Consider the following 17,051-nt stretch of genomic DNA (forward strand, 5'->3'; position numbering starts at 1 on the left):
GGAAATACGATACTCGTGCGCGAAACCGGAGGCTACGTTTTGTAAAACTGTTCTACCGCGTTTCCTTCTCCTTTTAATCGAAGCATCGTAAATTTCCGTAATGACGAGAAGAGAAAGAAAGGGTTGGCGGATGAGAGGCTTCGTTTGGCATAGTTTCGCGCGACGATAGGAATTTTCTGACACGCACGTTAGGATTTACGTTGAATTTTATGCGATTTTATTTTTGGTCAGGCTGGAATTACGTAGAATAACTACGTAAATCTATTTTTAAATCGACCTTTTTGCAATACCATTGGAAGAATTCGTTCGTATCAAATCTCGTGATCGATTTGATTCCGTCGCGCACGCGAGAGAAAAAAAAATATCTACAAAACTGTACGAAGTTGCTAACCAAAGAGAATGCGCAACATCATTCGTTGCCATAATCGAACCACGACCGTTCTGAGAGATGATGGCATTGAATGGGAAAGGCCACGCGTATTTCTTCTCCTAGTCCGTCAATTAAACGCGCTTTGTACTTTCAATCGCGAGTAACGCGTTTACTTTCTTTTATACTTATGTTAGGTACGGATGCGTCTTATTAATCGATCCAACTTTTTACAATGCTTTCTATTATCCCGCATTAATCTATTGTTCGATCATTTCCTTTATTTACGCATATTCCACCCACTACCAATCTACGAAGGGTAAATGTTGTATTAAAGTGTATTAAACTGTCGTAAAGTTAATTAATCGAGTCCTTTTGCGAACGAATAATAAATATAAAGAATACGTTAAACATCTGTCTTTGCAGTATTGAATTTTGAGAAACGTTGAGAAACGTTGAGAAAGAAATACTGTCGTCTAATTCGTTAAATCACAGGTGCGGTTAATAACTCGACCTGCAAACGAGTTCATTCGCTTCTTCCAGATATTTCAAGTCGGACGATTTGAAAACATAATTTAGTTTTCTATTATTAGATCGATTAATATGTAACTTCCGTTTGTTTCATTTATTTTCTTTCGATTTACCATTTGAAACAGAAGTTATTTACGACCGAACCTAATATTAGAGTGAATCAAAAGTTCGTGCTTTTTATCGCGTTGTTTCGCAGTTGGCGCAATTTTTTCAAGTCAATGAAATTATTTTTCCAGCGAAATTTATAATAATTAATGAAAAACAAGCGCGTGAATTTTTGATCGAACCTAATAGCATACGTACCTATTCGCGACGTATAATCGAAACATTAAAAATACCTGGATAAAGTATAAAAAGGTAGAAAGATAAGGCAGAAAATGGATAAAGGAAGAAGAGGATCGGACGAGTATCGGACGAGGAACGCAAACGTTCCGAGTAACGGTACACGTTCGTTCGACTGGCTTTTGCACGTCGAGTATTTTTACCTATATCCACGAGTGCACGACATTCGCTCGTTCGCATATCGCATATATACATTTGCAAAGTATGCGAAAGTTAATTAAGGATAATCGAATAGAGTAAAAGTTGTTTCGCGCGATGAAGAGGAGGGTGGGAGGGGAGGGGAGGGGGGCAGGGGGAAACGGATAACGCGCGTTTAATCCGGCCCAATTTCGCTCTCGTCGTCAAATTCGAGGATCCCCGTCACCCTTGCATCCGTCGACGGAATAATTTTCAAATCCCGAACTATAGTTGGTTGACCTTTTTAAAGCGGTCAATTCGAAGAACTCGAGTGATCATCAATTGGAAACGTTGTACGGGTTATTCGACCAATCGTCCACGTGAAAGTAGCTTCGCGCAATGATCCAAATAACTTTTAATTAGTATAATAAATGGCGTAGAATAAAATAACGTCGAGGCTTAGGATAAAACGATTATTTCGCGTTTCGATTATTTTTTTAGAGCGAGTCTAACTTTTACGATTCGAAAGACGCTAAGATTTGACGGTTCGTTTGAAACCGAACCGATAATCGATGTTTCTTACGAATAGGTCTAACTTTTGGAGCATGACAAAATAACGTTTTAAATTGAATGAACTTCGATAATAAGGTTCGATCAAGGCTGATGAAAAAAGAAGGAAAAGAAATCGTTGATACGCGTAATACGTACTGTACTTGCCTGACCAACAGCTTCCACAAATTAATCCAACTTTTCCACCCATTTCTTTCTCTTTCTCTCTCTCTCTCTTCCCGTTCTTTATTTACGGGGATATTTTTTGTAGGCACCCCAATAGCGGGTCAAGATATCTTCTTCCTTTTCTTCTTTGTATTTCTCGTTGTCGTCGTCGTTGCAAAAAATGGACGAAAATACGAGAGGTGCGATACGACACTCCGCGTTTTTTTTCCCTTTTCGCGATAGGTAATCATTTGCTCGCCAACAATTTGCTCATTTCTCTTTTAAGAGAAATCGTCGATTGTTAGTTGCACGCGTCGAACGATAAATAACTCCGGGAATTAATCGAGAAATGAACATTTAAAATCAAACGCTATAATCGATACTCGGTATTTTTCGATGGAATATTCGAAAATTATTCGAGCGAATCCAAAAGTTCGGGAGTTTTAAAAATTCATAATTTCGCTCCCATATATAAAGTATAATAATTTTATTGACTCGACAAAGAAAACAATTGCACTATCCGAAACGCGGATAATAACGTTTTATACGAACGTTTTATACGATAAAACGCACGAAACTTTTGGTTCACCCTAATATTCCATACCAATCGGCGATACCAATCGATTATACCAATGTTAAACGATCGGTGCTCGCATAGTATCCTTTTCTATTTTGAGATTGTTGTATTTTTTAAACGCGAAAATGATGAGAATCCAATGAGATCGACACGCGAGTTCGAAAACTACGTCCAAACACGCGGAGCACCACCGGCTGACTGACACTGACTGACGTAAGAAGTGAGCGGTAAAGAACGTGCACCACACGTATCGTATTTACGTTCGAGTATATACAATGATGTGTGCGCTGTGTTCCACTACGTTCCTACGTGGACACGTGACTTTGTACAGTAAGGACGGACTCGCAACACTTTTCCTGCCACCCTCTCTAGAACATTAAATCAACTTTTTCCTTTTTTTACTTTCCTTTCTTCTTTCTTTTTTTTTTTTTTAATCGGATGTTCTTTTTTCAATCGCGTCCGAGATTTAATACGAGTTTTGGTTTGTCGTCGAGAATTTGTCCATACGCGTGTATGGAAAAACTGGTCGTTGATTCGTAACTCTAAAACGTTTACTTACTATCGCAAAATTGACTATCGCAAAAATGAAGAAATCGAAAGAAAAAAGAAAAAAGAAAAAGAAAAAAGAAGGAAGTAAAATTGTCGAATAGTCTTCCGTCATGCAACGGCTGGTGCAGAACCGCGACGCGATTCGAATCTAACGGGTTCTCCGCGCAAATGTTTATTTTAAATAATAAAACCTAAGTGCACTCGAGTAATATTCTGTAGTACCCTCGAGAGGTAAGCTCCCCCCCCCTCAAAGCATGAAATTAAATCGCTAAAACGATGCATGACGGAGGAGGAGGGAGAATATTTGCGTGAATTGCAAAATCTCCTTATGTTCAGCGAATAAAATCCAAACAACGAAACGACCCGAAGACGAATATTTCGCTCCGTGACAAAAGGATAACGACGCTTAAAGATTCATCAATTATATATAAAATTATTCTTCTTTAGAGATGATAATGATGATAAATAATAAATAAATAATAAATAAATAATAAATAAATAAGGAGACACCGAGGATATTCCTATTCGGATTTATCCTGGGAACTGTCCTACTACCATCTTCGGAATAATATAATCCAGAACGTATGCCGAGAGTTTTGGTTGTTTCCCCACCCCAGCAAGAGGGGGGAGGGGGACGTAACCTCTATCTCGGCCTTCGAGCAACAGCAGCAGCAACGGCAGCAGCATCCTCGAACCCGTTTGGATAGCGGCCAGAGAACTTGCTCCTTCTTTCTTGGACAAGCGCGAAAGAATGTACCCGAGAAAAGGCCTGAGAGGGGGAGGAGGAGGTAGGAACCAGCTACGAATTTAATCACCTTATTTTTGAGGCCTCTACCCAACGCAACGCAACGCAACGCAACGCGCTCGGTTGGTGCGGGTTGAACGGACTCGTTGTTGTTAACCGCGAGTATTCCATCTTCCCTTTAACTCTTTCCGTTGCATTCAAGGATTTTTGGATGATAAAATAGACCCGTATTGTTATAAATAACGAGCGGTTCATCGTACAAATCGATTAACTTAACTTAAATCGAGGAAATTGCGATGAAATAACAAGAAAGTTACGTTGACTATAGGATCAACGTAGGAAAATCCTATTGAAGAATATGGCCCAAACTTTTGGAACGTAAATCGTAGGTTAAGGGATTAACCTTTCATGTTTAGGGAAATTTGTATTAATATTAAAAGTTACGATCGTACCGAGCATTTTGACGCTTAAATTTAAGATTTTTCGATAAAGTTGAGTTTATCGATTTGCGCGGTGTGCTCGATCGTTGCAAGTAACGATCGATGAACTTGCCATGATTGCCAATACAAATGAAATATATTTGTAATATTTGTCGAAGATATTACCGATCGTTTTACGTAAATAAAATGAAATGTGAACTTAATGCGGGTCCAGCTATCGCGATATTTCGATGTGGGACTAAAAATGCATTACGGTGCATCAATCCAAGTGTGTCGTCTCGCACACGTGTGACACTGTTTCTTTACGTTACCTTTCCTTTTGCAATTTCTTCGAGATCCGACCACATCCTAGATTTACCTTTTTGTTTTTATTCTTCTTTATCTACGTTTCCCCTCAAACTTTCGGACGGGATGAACAAGAAAAACAAAATAACTTACCTTATTCTCGCGCTAAACGCATAATGCACGCGATGACGCATCGGCAATTACGCGCGTGACTTTAATTCTATCTATTTAACATTTTAAAAACATCGTTAAAACTGTTTCTGTTCTCGTCGTTTAAAAATGAATATTTTGTCATACAATTATTACCCTCGTTTCGTTACGTTTCTATCAAATTTTTCTTTTTCTTTCATTCTTATACTTTTATATCTTTATCTTCTTCTTATTAAAGTATACAGTGTGTATGTGTGTGTGTGTGTGTGTATCGGACATATATAAATGCTACAAAATAAATTTATGTACATCGTTTTTAAACAAATTTTAAGTTAAAATCGTCGCTTTATAAACTATTGTATAAAACTATATATATATATTGTGTATATGTATACATATTATCCTAAACGCTTTAAACTAAGCGTCGATTATTTACAGCCCTATATCGTTTTCGTATTAAATTTTCCTAAACCGCGATTTTAAAAAAAGAAATCAACAAATCTCTGATCATGGTCGAGCGAAAGTGCTACACTTATTCTAAATCAAAGTTTCTTCCTAATATTATATTATGAAAAATATTAGAAAAATGTAAGAAAAAGAAAAGTCGTCGAAGCTTTTCGAATTCGTTCGATATGACGCGTGATCGATCGTGGCTAGAAAAAAAAAAAAAGGAAAAAAGGTAGGGTAAAAGAAACATGAGAGACATAAACTTGTAATTGGATCAGCGCAAATTAATGTAATACGCGGCGTCATAGGCCGTGTTCCAACTCGCACTCATCGTAAAGCCGGTCTTTACGAGATTAGGATGACGAAAAAAAATGCATCGACAAACTGAAAATAAAAAAGAAAGAAGTGAGATAGGGCTCGATATGCAAGTTGGAACGCGGTTCGTCAAAAGTAAGAAACAAAAAAAGGAGCCACGAAAGGAATCACTTTGAACGCAGGTACCGATACAAAATGAAATTACGATTAACGATAATACAATGGGGGAAAAAACGAGAGACGCAAAGTGGAAGTAGAAAAGAAAAAAAAACAAAAGGGGAAGAGAATCGAAATCGAGACGAAAGACTCGCAACGTCAAAGAACAAAAAGCGAAATACTAAAAATGATAATAATAGTCGAATTTGGAACACGACCCACGGTGGTCCCACCACGAATCGCACGGTTCGTTTGCCTCACTTTCCTAAGGCAGCACCGGCGGTCTTCATGAGCCACTCACCTGTAGCCCGGTTACGCGAGTCTTTCGTCTCGATAGCTTCTCGCCTCTTCGATGAGGTCTCCGAGGGAATCGCAGAACTTCGATGACTATCCTTGACGTTATCTACGGTTTCCGTCATTATCGATGCTTCCGCGAGGGTGCCAGGGGGGAGGAGGGTATTGGCGTTGGTAGTCGAAACGTTAGGAGTCCCAGTTACGTTCTTCGACTCGGCGGTTGTCATCGTTGTCGCAGTCGTCGTAGTCGTCATTCTCGACGTTGTAGAATTTTGTTGTTGTTCCTGGAGCAAGCAAGCGCTCGAGAGTAGATCCCACTGTCTCAATTTTTCTCGATCCAATTCGAAGGACGTCGAACTCCTGGCGGAATTCGCTACGCGACTCGAGGAACCTTCCGGGGTAGCCGTCGTCGTAGGAAGGTCGTTATCGGGTTGTTCTACCAAAAACTGACCGTCCTCTTCCTCGATATCCGTTGAAATATCTTTCGGATAAACCTGCTCGTTCCTGGTCCCCGAATCCCAAGCATCGTAAGCGTCCTCCTCGTTGATTCTTCGTTTGACCCTAGGCCTCTCCAAAGTCGAGGACGGATAATTTTCTTTGCGAATGGCAACGCTGTCGTTGACGTAAGTCGCGTTACGGGTGATCCTCGGACGAGTTTTACCATCGGAACAGGAAGACGACGAGCCGGCAGGCGTCGAGCCGGTTTCCCTGCTGTCCAAGTTGTCCAAGGATCTTGCGTTTCGCAGGCTAGCTCTGCGAAGGTTCTCCCGCCAAAGCGAATCCTGTTCCCAAGGATCGACGACGTTGAAATCGTTGCCGGCCAAAGTTTGCGAACAGCGTTGTTGTTCCGTGGGGTCGGACGAGTTCAGCGCACTGCTGCGTTCGATCGCTTGCCTGGTCGACAAGGCCAGCAAACGATTAGCACGATTTCTTTGTTCGACCAAATCCTGAAGACCGGCGTCGTCCAAAAGTCCTTCCAGGGATCTGGATCTTCGATGAGAAGCTTGAGCCAAGAGAGACGAGTCTTCGGTCGGCTCGTCGATCGGTGCGTTCGTAGTCCTGCCGTTATTGTCGTCGCTTTTATCCCGTAAACCGTGAGGATAAAGATTTCTCGAATTGATTTCCGGCAAAGGATCGGTCGATTTGACCCTACGAAGAGTGTCGGCCTCGTAGAAATTTCTTTTATCGACCAAATCCGCTTTGGTGTCGCCCAACAACCGACAAGTCGTTTTCCTCAGTTCGGCTGCTATGCGTCTAGCCTCGTCGATATCTTCGACTTGGATTTGTCTAGGCATAGGCCTGGCTATCGGATTGATTATGCGACCGATATCGTTCCTCTTGTTCATCACCGAGGCGTCGTCTCTTTGGTTATTTAATTGGGGTAGTCTCGAGACGTGACCACCACCGTGAACGATCGGTTTGTCCTTGCGAGCGCTTCCCGAGCTACCGCGAAGGTCCGAGTAATAATACGGAGCCCCGGTTTGATCGCTTTGAACGCGTTGCTCGGAACCGTTTAAGAACGACAAGTACGACGACGACGATTGGGATTTCTGATCCGAGTTCGAAGGTGACCTGCGATTGAGCAAAGCGTTGGGATAACGATTCGATGCCAAGTGGTTGTTGTTGTCGGTCGGCGACAAATTCGAATTGAGATCGGTGCTTTCGCGGTTTTCGTCCTCCCGCGAGGAGAATTGTTCGCTGTCCGAACGAACGCGAGGCGAATGTCTCAATGGTGAAAAACTCGAAATATTCTCGTAATGAGCGTCCCCCGTGAAGGATTGCGAGTGCTGATGGGAGGGGGTCGGTGGGACGTCGCAAACTCTCATAGACGGCAAACTACTGGCCGAACCGATCTTGTTTCTGGTATCGTAACGAAGAGGTTGGCCAAAGTTCAGGATACTCCTTTTCCTCGCTAGATCTTGACAAGTCGTCTTTTGCAGTTTGTCCACCACCAACATGTTCTCGTTGAAACCGTAAATACTGTTGTAACTCAAATCCTTGGCGTATAGGTCGACGTTGAACGCGTCGCGGGCTTGCAATTCTTCGAGATATCGATCGAGATCGATACTGGTACCACCACCGCCACCGTCCCCGCCACCCTCGACCTCGAAACGACTCCCGAGAGATTCCAATTCGTCTAGACTGTCCAAAACTTCGCAAAGTTCGTCGCTGACCGGCCTCCTCTTCAATTTTCTATGCCTAGCTGCCTGTTCTTCGGGATTTCTGAGTTCAACCGAGACCGAATCGCTTCCGCTGGCACTCTCCAAGGATATCCTACTGTCTCGGAAAGTAGAACCGGATATTTCTCCGGAAATTTCTGAGAATCTAGAGGGCGATCTTTGATCCCTGTCTCCGTGATCCAATCTGCTGTTCCATGATTTCGGAGAGTTCACGCTCGAGACGTTTTCCTTCCTGACGGTCACCCGAGGTGGCGATACCTTTTTCATTTCCAACGAGTCTTGCAAGCTGTCCAGATCTTCCAAAGGTGGCGGGGAAGTTGGTATGGGTGGCGGGGAAACTAATTCGCTGTCGGAGGAATCGTGTAATTCGGCGATCATGGTACGACTCGCACCTAAATAATAGGACGCGGGTCGGAAAGTATCGGAGAGGCTGAATCTGGGATGTCTCGGGGCGTCTATCGAATCGAAATCCTTCGACGATTCGTCGTCGGCGTCCGAACTGTCCGATTTCAGGGCCGTCAAAATATCCGGAAGATCCGATCTACCCGAGATGCGTCCACTCGAGTCCTCGTTCTTCCTTCGTTTCGACGTTTTCGACGACGTCTTCTCGTCGTCTTTATCATCTTTGTCTTCCTTTTCCGATAACTGGCTAACCTCCATGTAAACGGGCTCCATCTTGCTGTCGGAAACGCAAACGAACTCGTAATGGGAAGCGTCCAATGTCGAGTAATCGCCGGAATCGCGATCGTTCGATTCCTTGCCCGGAGCCAACAACGAATGATTCCCATTGTTCTGCGCCATCTCGACGTACGAACTCTCCTCGTGTTCTAGATTCGCGAACAGACTCTCCATCATTTTCGGATTAGGACTGTCATCGTCGTTCGGATCCAGAATGGCTTTTCTAGGTGACATCGGGAGGTAATGTTCTTCGGGTGTTGGATCTTCCTGTTGCTTGGGTAACTGATTCGCGCTAGTGCTCGAATTTCCATCTTGGATGATAAATTCTTGGCTCAACTCGGAATCGCACGGGGATTTGCTGCTTCTCTTCTGTCTCCCCTGTGCCCCCTTCTTCTTCCTCATCGTGCCCAAATAAGTTTCCACTTTGGTTTCCAACGTTTGTTCGGTTCTTTCCTCGCTCTTATCCCGCTGTTCGAAATCGCTCCCGGTGTCGTAAAGTAACGTTTCCGTATCGCTGAAAACCCCACGATGTAAAACTTGCGAACGTTTGTCGCGTTCCTCCAATTGACGAACCTGTTGAGACTTCCTTTCGAAATCTGCCAATAAATCTTTAACCGACTTATTACTATCGGTGGAAGCTTGCTTGACGTGTTCACCGTTCTTCGCGGGTGAGATATTAGACTCATCTTCGATTCCTTTCTCTCCTAAAGCAAAACTGCGAATAATCGAAGATATCTTTCTCGACGAGTCTAACCTCGAAACGTGTGCCTCTGATGTTTCGACCGGCGATGCTTTCAATGCTTCTTGCATGGTCAACATTTCTTTCACCGGACTTTCGTCGCTTTCCACGTTAGATTCGAACGATCTTATCCTAGACCGAACGAGATTCGTACTTTCCATTTTATTCGTCGAGCCCTCGTCCACTTTTCCACAAGCTTGCTGTTCAGCTTGTATATACTGATAAGAAAACTCCTTGATAAGTTTGCTCTCGTCGATATTAGAATCCCATTCTTCCTTATCTTCATTGGAATTCCACTGAACCGTCTTCTGAAGGGAAGACCAGGTTTCGGTAGGAACGTAATCGTTCGGATAACCAGTTTCAACGTTGTCCATTGTAATTGATTGTTCCTCGACGCCGTACAAGCTAGATGACTTTAATATACCTGCCGGTTTCTTCGGCAACGGGTTCTGATGCTTGTGTCTAGGTTCGTTGAATAGCGTGCTACTTTCTAGATCATGCTCGGCATTTCTATCGCATTTGATATTTTCCGAGCCGACGACGAAGTACGAGTCGGAAGGGGAAAAACTAACCTCTTCGTAGCCCGCGTCGGGTGGTATGCTCGACAAATTGCTCTTGATGGAAGAAGATAGAAGATTAGTCGTTAAGTTTGTATCGTTGTTAGATCGAACTAATTGCGTCGTCGATGAATTAGCTGGAACGTTCGTACGTACGCTTCCTTGTATCATCATCTTGCTATTCTCTTGGGAAGTTGTTGCCGTTGATAAACGATCGTCGCCGACATGTCGGGGGCTCCTTCCTGCATGCGAGGGCCTGCGCGTACGTTTTCTTCTAACATCTCCCATCTCTGAATTGTCCGTTACAAAAAAAAAACAAACAAACACACGAACGCATGAAGATCTTATTTATTCTTTTGTGGTTTTTTTTTTGTCAGGTTAGACCCCAAATCTTTTTCCAAACAACCCGCGACCGAAATATTCTCGAGAAAGCAGGGTTAACGAAGCTTTTTCCTATTTGCGAACAATTGTCTCGAGATATCATTGCAATATTATAATAATAATAATAATTATTATTATTATTATTATTATTATTATATTATCAAGTTAATGTTAATCGATTACAAATAAACCGCCGAATTACAATGATTCCGTACAATCGTTTCAAAAAATGCTCGTTAAACTTGCAACACACTCGTGGACACTTTCGATGCGAGAATCAGCGAATGCATTGGTGTTAGTCAATTCCTCCCTCGCATGCCCATGCCAATCAAAATCCAATAAAGTGTTAAAAGGCATCAAGATAATTAGATAAATACAATATAATTATTATAGATATTACGGATAGAGGGAACGAGTTTAAATGGTGTAGTGTTAATTTGTTAATCTTCCCCATTAACCATTCACCGTTTACCATTCACCAACAACGAGTCCTGGCTTGGCAAAGACTTTAGCAAAGAAGGAGCCCCGCGGACCGAAAGGAAATGCCTTAGCTTCCTGTTTTGTGTTCTATCCGAATCTTCCAGGATCCGCGGCGTATGATGTTAGCCTAATTTCGTGCTTTTGTACAGAGGACACGTATTTACTATCGATAGGGATAAAGAAGGCAAGATGCGTAAAGAATAATGGTAGGTTATGGGATTATCACTCGAATAAAAAACAATAAAAATCCAAACGGGTTTTCTTCGCAAAATAATTATACACACTTTAGGATTACGTTATTAGTAAATACGAGAATTCGTTTGTAAAAGAAATCAACGCAGCATCGAAAACAATGGGCTAATAATAGCTTTGAGATTCCACTCTCGCCTCTCGTTTAGTTCAAAAAACGAGTAATAAGTGTGTGGTATGTGTGTGCGTGGTTAAAGCAATTAAATAATACGAGTGTTAGATAATCTGCAGATAATCTCAGCGCGCAATACTATCTATCTATGAATAATATTTTAGCAAAGTAATCGATAAACCTGCCAATTGCAACGTACTCGAGGACAATGATCGTTAAGAGTTTCGATCGTGTCACTCGATACGTCGACAAATGACGAGGTAACGATCAAAGAATCAAATAATAAGTTCTGGAGAATCGTCCCTACCTTCGTCGTCGCTCGAATAACTGTTGTATCGTGAGACGGAAGTAACAGTTCTGCGACCATCGGAACTTTTGCTTCTGATATGTGACCTGTGGCCGTCTTCTTTTCTCCGCGAATGACGCGAAGCTTCCGTTACCGAAGCTTCGTGAGCTGCCAGGTCCAAGAGTGCTTGCTGTTTATAATAATTCGATAACTCGTTTTGAGCTCTGGTACGGTTCATCGATCCGGATGGTTTACGCGTTAACGGTGACTGCAGCATGCGTTGTTTCCATTCCAATAAACGTTTCATCGATTCTTCTCGCTGTAACGTTCAACGTAAATTATTAACTTTCGCTTTTCTTTTTATTTCCAATGAATAGGGATAACGACAAACAACCTGTTGAATTTTTCGTTCACCGTCGCGAGTGTCCTGTTCCACGGAAGATCGTCCACCGTAATCGTCATCGTCCTCGTCCAAAGCACCAGGGTGTCGAGATCTCGGCAAACGTGCCGACGCTGATCTATAAAATTGCTGCTGTTGCTGTTGCTGTTCTGCCCATCGTTTGGTAGGTCCACCACTGTGTGCCGATTGACACGCGGATTGTATCATGGTAAGACCATAATTCGAGTGACAGACAGATTTGTTCCAATTCGTCGACGATTCGTATTCCCGCGTCATCGAGTTGCGAGAACACGATTCGTAAACTTTTTCCCGTAAGGATCTTCTCAACTTGGCATCGTTGTTGGACAATCTATGATACACGTGCAACAATTCGTTTAATTGCCTTTAATTACACTATCATTATTTTACATTCGATTATTGATAACGTAACTCACTCGTTATGTCTTTGCAATGTTTGAGTAGATATGTTATGTTGATGTTGATATTGATGAGCATGTTCCCGTTGCAAACGTCTCAAGGTAGAACAAGAGGAATCGGGTAAAGTGGCCATTCTGATATCACCGTTGTTTCTATCGTTAACCGATGGTAATTTTGACGGCATGGTGGCTCGCGATAACGACTGGTTTCTTTGTTGTTGATGATGTTGAGGAGTTTGATGTAGATAAACAGCGGATTGACGCATTTGCGCTGCGTATCTGTTTGAAACAATGTTCGTTTCGTAACGTAATCAAAAGATTTCTTATTTAATTAATCGTACCAACCTTTCTTCGGAATAATAATAGCCGTCGTTGGTCGCATCCGATGGATTCATTATATCCAAACTGGACTTAGGCCTTTGAGGCCGTTTTTGTTGGCTCGAGGAACCTTCGCTTTGCACGGGGTTTTGTTGCTGAGGTCGTCTCGTTGCTTCGTACTCGAGAAAATCGGCACTGTGGGGTCGCGGTGGTGGTAGTTGGTGAGCTATCGGTTGTCTTATTATGGGAACTGAAAAGAAAAATGTTCGATTAGAGATGCATCGCAAGAGAAACGATGAGAAGATCGAATGGAAAGGAGTCGGGTACCATTGGGTGACGTGACTGGCGAATGAAGTTGTTGCTGCTGTTGCATTTGCTGATGTTGAGCATACGTGGGAATAGGTATAGGTGCTGGTGCAGTTGCTTTGGTGTATCCAATGACTGGTCCAGCTGGTCTCTGATAAAGTTGAGGTATACCATAGACTTCTTCGTAGTCACCGTTTCCTCGGTTTGGTCTGGAAGGCTTCGCGCTTCTTCCATAAGTGTCCGGCGTACGTCTTTCGGTCGATTGTCCTTGACAATAACCATAATTTAGACCAGACTTGTCCGTCCTTAAGCTCTGTTGCGACGGCTGACTCATTCCAGTGGCATAAATAACGCTGTTCCTATCGTAATCGGATATAGGACTTTTGCTAGTTAAGGTAACGTCTGGCGAGACTGGAGATCTTCGAAAAACTGGCTCGGGCGAGGGTGTGGAATACTCGTTGGATCCGTCGGTTAACCTCCTAGGTTTCGGCGGTGCATTCGCGTATATAGGCTGACCAAATTTTCTAGGCGTCGATTGACCCGCTTGCACGTACATCAGACCAGGATGCGTTTGTGGTTGTTGTTGCTGCTGCTGTTGCTGCTGCTGCTGCTGCTGCTGCTTGTGTTGATAAACCTGAGAGACATTTTGATGTGCTTGATGCAACATCGCTTGATGCTGATGAGAGTGACCCTGTTGAAGTTGCTGAGAAACGGAATGCTCGGTGAAACAGTATTGCGGATGTTGATGTTGCGACGAACTGGATTGACCATATTGAGGTGATTGTTGCAGCCAACCATTGGCTACTTGCTGAACTTCTTTTAGATTGTTGTTGTTGTTAGAAGAAGCGGCATTTCCGTTACCGTTGCTCCCGCTAAGATTAGGAAAGGAGGCAGTGTTGACGCTGTTAGGACTGGAATTGTTGTTAGACGCGTGACTAGGATCGTCCCTCGAGAGAAATCCGTGAAAACCCGAGTCGCTGTCGTCGGCACTTTGATTCAATACGGATGAGATCGAAGAGACGCTTGGCCTGGCGCTTCGTTCCCCATCCGGTTGTCCTCCTATTTCGATGTCCTCCGCAGCCTCGCCCCTTCCGCTAACAACGTAAATGTCCAATTAGGTTTCTAATCGTTAACAGTCAAAGAGTCAAAAGTATCGCCATATTTTTCCTACTCCTATCTCGACCTATTCATTCAATCCCATCGTGCTTTACCAAAGTTGTCACCGAAATAGGGGTGGTTTCGGTAGAAACTTTGTCGAATTTAACTGACCTTGCTGACCGAGCTTCGAATACGAATAATTAGACGAGTACCTGAACGAACTTTCTCTTGCCGAACCCTAGTCGGATTTACCGAAGCAAACTTTGTCGAACTACTAACTAACGAGTCAGACAGTTACATCGCAATTAACTGCGAACGAGGGAACTACTAGAAATATCCTAAATTATTGCAACAGAAGGGTTCGTAGGAATGAACAGCGACGTAAGTTGTGCTATGAATAATGGCGCATGGCGTATTAGTTTGATCAAAACTGTCTTAACAAAAGTATACTCACGGACTGGGATCCTGCAGAAGGGTCGCCAGAGTTAACGCGTTTACCCATTGATTCATGCTTTCACGATTCTCAGCTGCAAAGTGGTAGGTCCTCATGTTCGCGTGTTCAGCCTTGAAAGCGAACTTCCTGTTGACCTTGTCTTCGGGTCTGCAAACGGTAACCCTATACGAAGGCAAGAGTATCGACCCCAGGAGTTTCTCTTCTTCTGGACCTACGGCGAGGTTCAAATATAGATATCGATCACGCGAAATCAACCCGAATCTAAAGAATGTAGGGTAGAACTCGCGGACGGATTCAAACTGGGAATGGGAGAAATGAAAGTTTCCTACTATCTTATTGCGAAAACGGTGAGAAGAAAAAATAAGAGGGAGAAAGAGAATTTTATTCGACGCGCGATACGAGGATTTTGTATTCGGGGATATGCAAATAGAAGGATCATACGTTAAAACCGAAAAGGGAACTGGATACGAACGCGAGAGGACCTCTTCGTCGTATTCTTTTTCTCCTACTTCGATAAAATGAGATAAAAAGAAAAGTTGAAAATTACGGTCCGAGGGGTTTGGACGTCAAAAGAATCTAGGAGAGGGCTTTTTCAACCTAACCATCTCTTACCGGCAAATATTTGATCCTACTTCGTGGCGGTTCTTACTGCGAAGAAAAAGGAAAGAGGCTTCTCGAAAAACTCGATGAAAAAACTTTATTCGTTAACGTTTCGGCGAAACGGTAAATACGGTTTTTATCGTTGCGCGTTTATTGTTTCGGTTAAGTCTCAAGATAAAATGATCAAATTGTTCATTCTTAAAAGATATTGGACGATACGGTTTCGCTCGTCGAGAACTTGAAAAGAAGTGGAAGCTAAGTTGATTAGATCGGGGAATTAATTGTTGGTAAAATTGATAGATACTTCTCATCTTTTTGAGAGGATCGTAAACGGCCTCGTTAATTAAATTTAATCAAACTAAATTTAATAACATCTTCCACAGACTTTTCCTCGTCCAATCGTTATGAAAAGAAAGTTAACATTAATAAATGAATGTTCCCGGAAATTTCAAACTAATCAACAACAGAGTACGTATAATTGTATCGAAAAGTAGGAAGAATACTTGGCAAGGTGCGCTAACCTTTGTAGTAGAAGAGACAATACTCGGACAAGACGAACCAGCGTTTCTTCCAAAGCATGAGCCCTTCCGAACCTTGCTTGTGTAGCCAGCCTTGTAGGTGGACCGGTGCCGACAGGGGTCTTTTCGCAGCGGGTGATCGCAATCCTTGGGGTCCGCTTCGTCGTCGGATTCCAGACACGGAAGCAGCCAAACCTGCAGCAGCGGTGTTCTTGTTGGGCACCTGGCCGCTACCTACCGCTACGACTGCCGTTGTAGCTTGGACAATCTTATGAAAAAAAAAAACGAAATACGATAAAGAATTATTTCCTATAGATTAAAAAATAAGAGTACTCGCGTTTACACGCGATTTTGTTAAACACAGTTCTTTTTTAACGCTTAGGAAAATGTTTTGATTTTCCGAGTGTCACGGTGAATAGAACGTTAGTACCGAAAGGGTCAACATACAAAGTCTCCTTCCCATTAAGCATTTAGAACGTGCAGCAAAATGCAGAGACATTGAATGAACGAAAGACCGACGAGCTTTGAAAACGCTGTAGGCGTTTTCAATGTTATTTGAAAGCAACCATATGTGCGGTGGCGTAATCATATGGTCCTACACAACAGGACCATTGCTCTATGCTGCTTCTTTGCTTTACATAACGTCCCCCTATTATCCGCGTACCTAGTCTATAGGTAAATACGCGATTGGTCGAGCAACGAACGCGTGTTCTACGCGCAACATATGGACCCGTGCCAATTCAATGCCCTTTTCAGATCGCACGCGTACGATTTCCAACTTTCCTCGAGAAATACGCGCTTGGATTTTTTCTTCCTACAATTGGTCATTCTTTTTGCAATATTTGTTGTCGTTCTTACCTTTTTGCCGTCCATCCCGGGAGTCGATGCGGTCACCGGGTGTTCGAGCCTGAAACAAAAAATAAAACACGCGTGTTGCGTATATAGAAATGTTTTGAATATAGGTAACAGTCCACGCTAAATTTCAGTTTGTCGACTAACTTCGTGCTGTTAATTTTTTCGCGTCGCTGTGCGCGCGCATCGTTAAAATTCACTCTCATCGTATTCTCCCAAACGCGCCAAAATAAGTGCAACTTCGAAAAAAACGGATACCATTGATAAATATACTTTTCTTCCCTTCGCCCTTATAAATAGGACAACGAAGAATGTTATAAATAAACTATTTATGCAAGAGGAATCTTATCTAAGATGAGAAATAAAAAAGGAAACTTTGTAAGATCGACTAATCGATG

The 17,051-nt window shown here is 42.8% G+C and overlaps 1 protein-coding gene across 5 annotated transcripts in view; it reads right to left on the bottom strand.

The window, feature by feature from the left end:
• LOC122514510 overlaps positions 1 to 17,051 on the bottom strand; it is a 39,450-nt gene that overhangs the window by 13,680 nt on the left and 8,719 nt on the right. For all 5 annotated transcript variants that reach the window (XR_006303076.1, XR_006303075.1, XM_043631390.1 and 2 more), the window contains exons 3-11: positions 16,660 to 16,708; positions 15,805 to 16,069; positions 14,684 to 14,894; positions 13,153 to 14,225; positions 12,853 to 13,075; positions 12,526 to 12,786; positions 12,086 to 12,440; positions 11,713 to 12,010; positions 6,037 to 10,473 (exon numbers count right to left, since the gene is read on the bottom strand). Coding sequence is in view for 3 of the 5 variants with exons in the window: in XM_043631390.1 (XP_043487325.1) it covers positions 6,037 to 10,473; positions 11,713 to 12,010; positions 12,086 to 12,440; positions 12,526 to 12,786; positions 12,853 to 13,075; positions 13,153 to 14,225; positions 14,684 to 14,894; positions 15,805 to 16,069; positions 16,660 to 16,708 (7,172 nt within the window). In the remaining 2 variants the exon portion in view is untranslated. The remainder of the gene's footprint in view (positions 1 to 6,036; positions 10,474 to 11,712; positions 12,011 to 12,085; positions 12,441 to 12,525; positions 12,787 to 12,852; positions 13,076 to 13,152; positions 14,226 to 14,683; positions 14,895 to 15,804; positions 16,070 to 16,659; positions 16,709 to 17,051) is intronic.

This window comes from Polistes fuscatus, unplaced genomic scaffold (genome assembly GCF_010416935.1).
Source record: "Polistes fuscatus isolate 324 unplaced genomic scaffold, CU_Pfus_HIC Scaffold15, whole genome shotgun sequence".
Taxonomy (NCBI): Eukaryota; Metazoa; Arthropoda; class Insecta; order Hymenoptera; family Vespidae; genus Polistes; species Polistes fuscatus.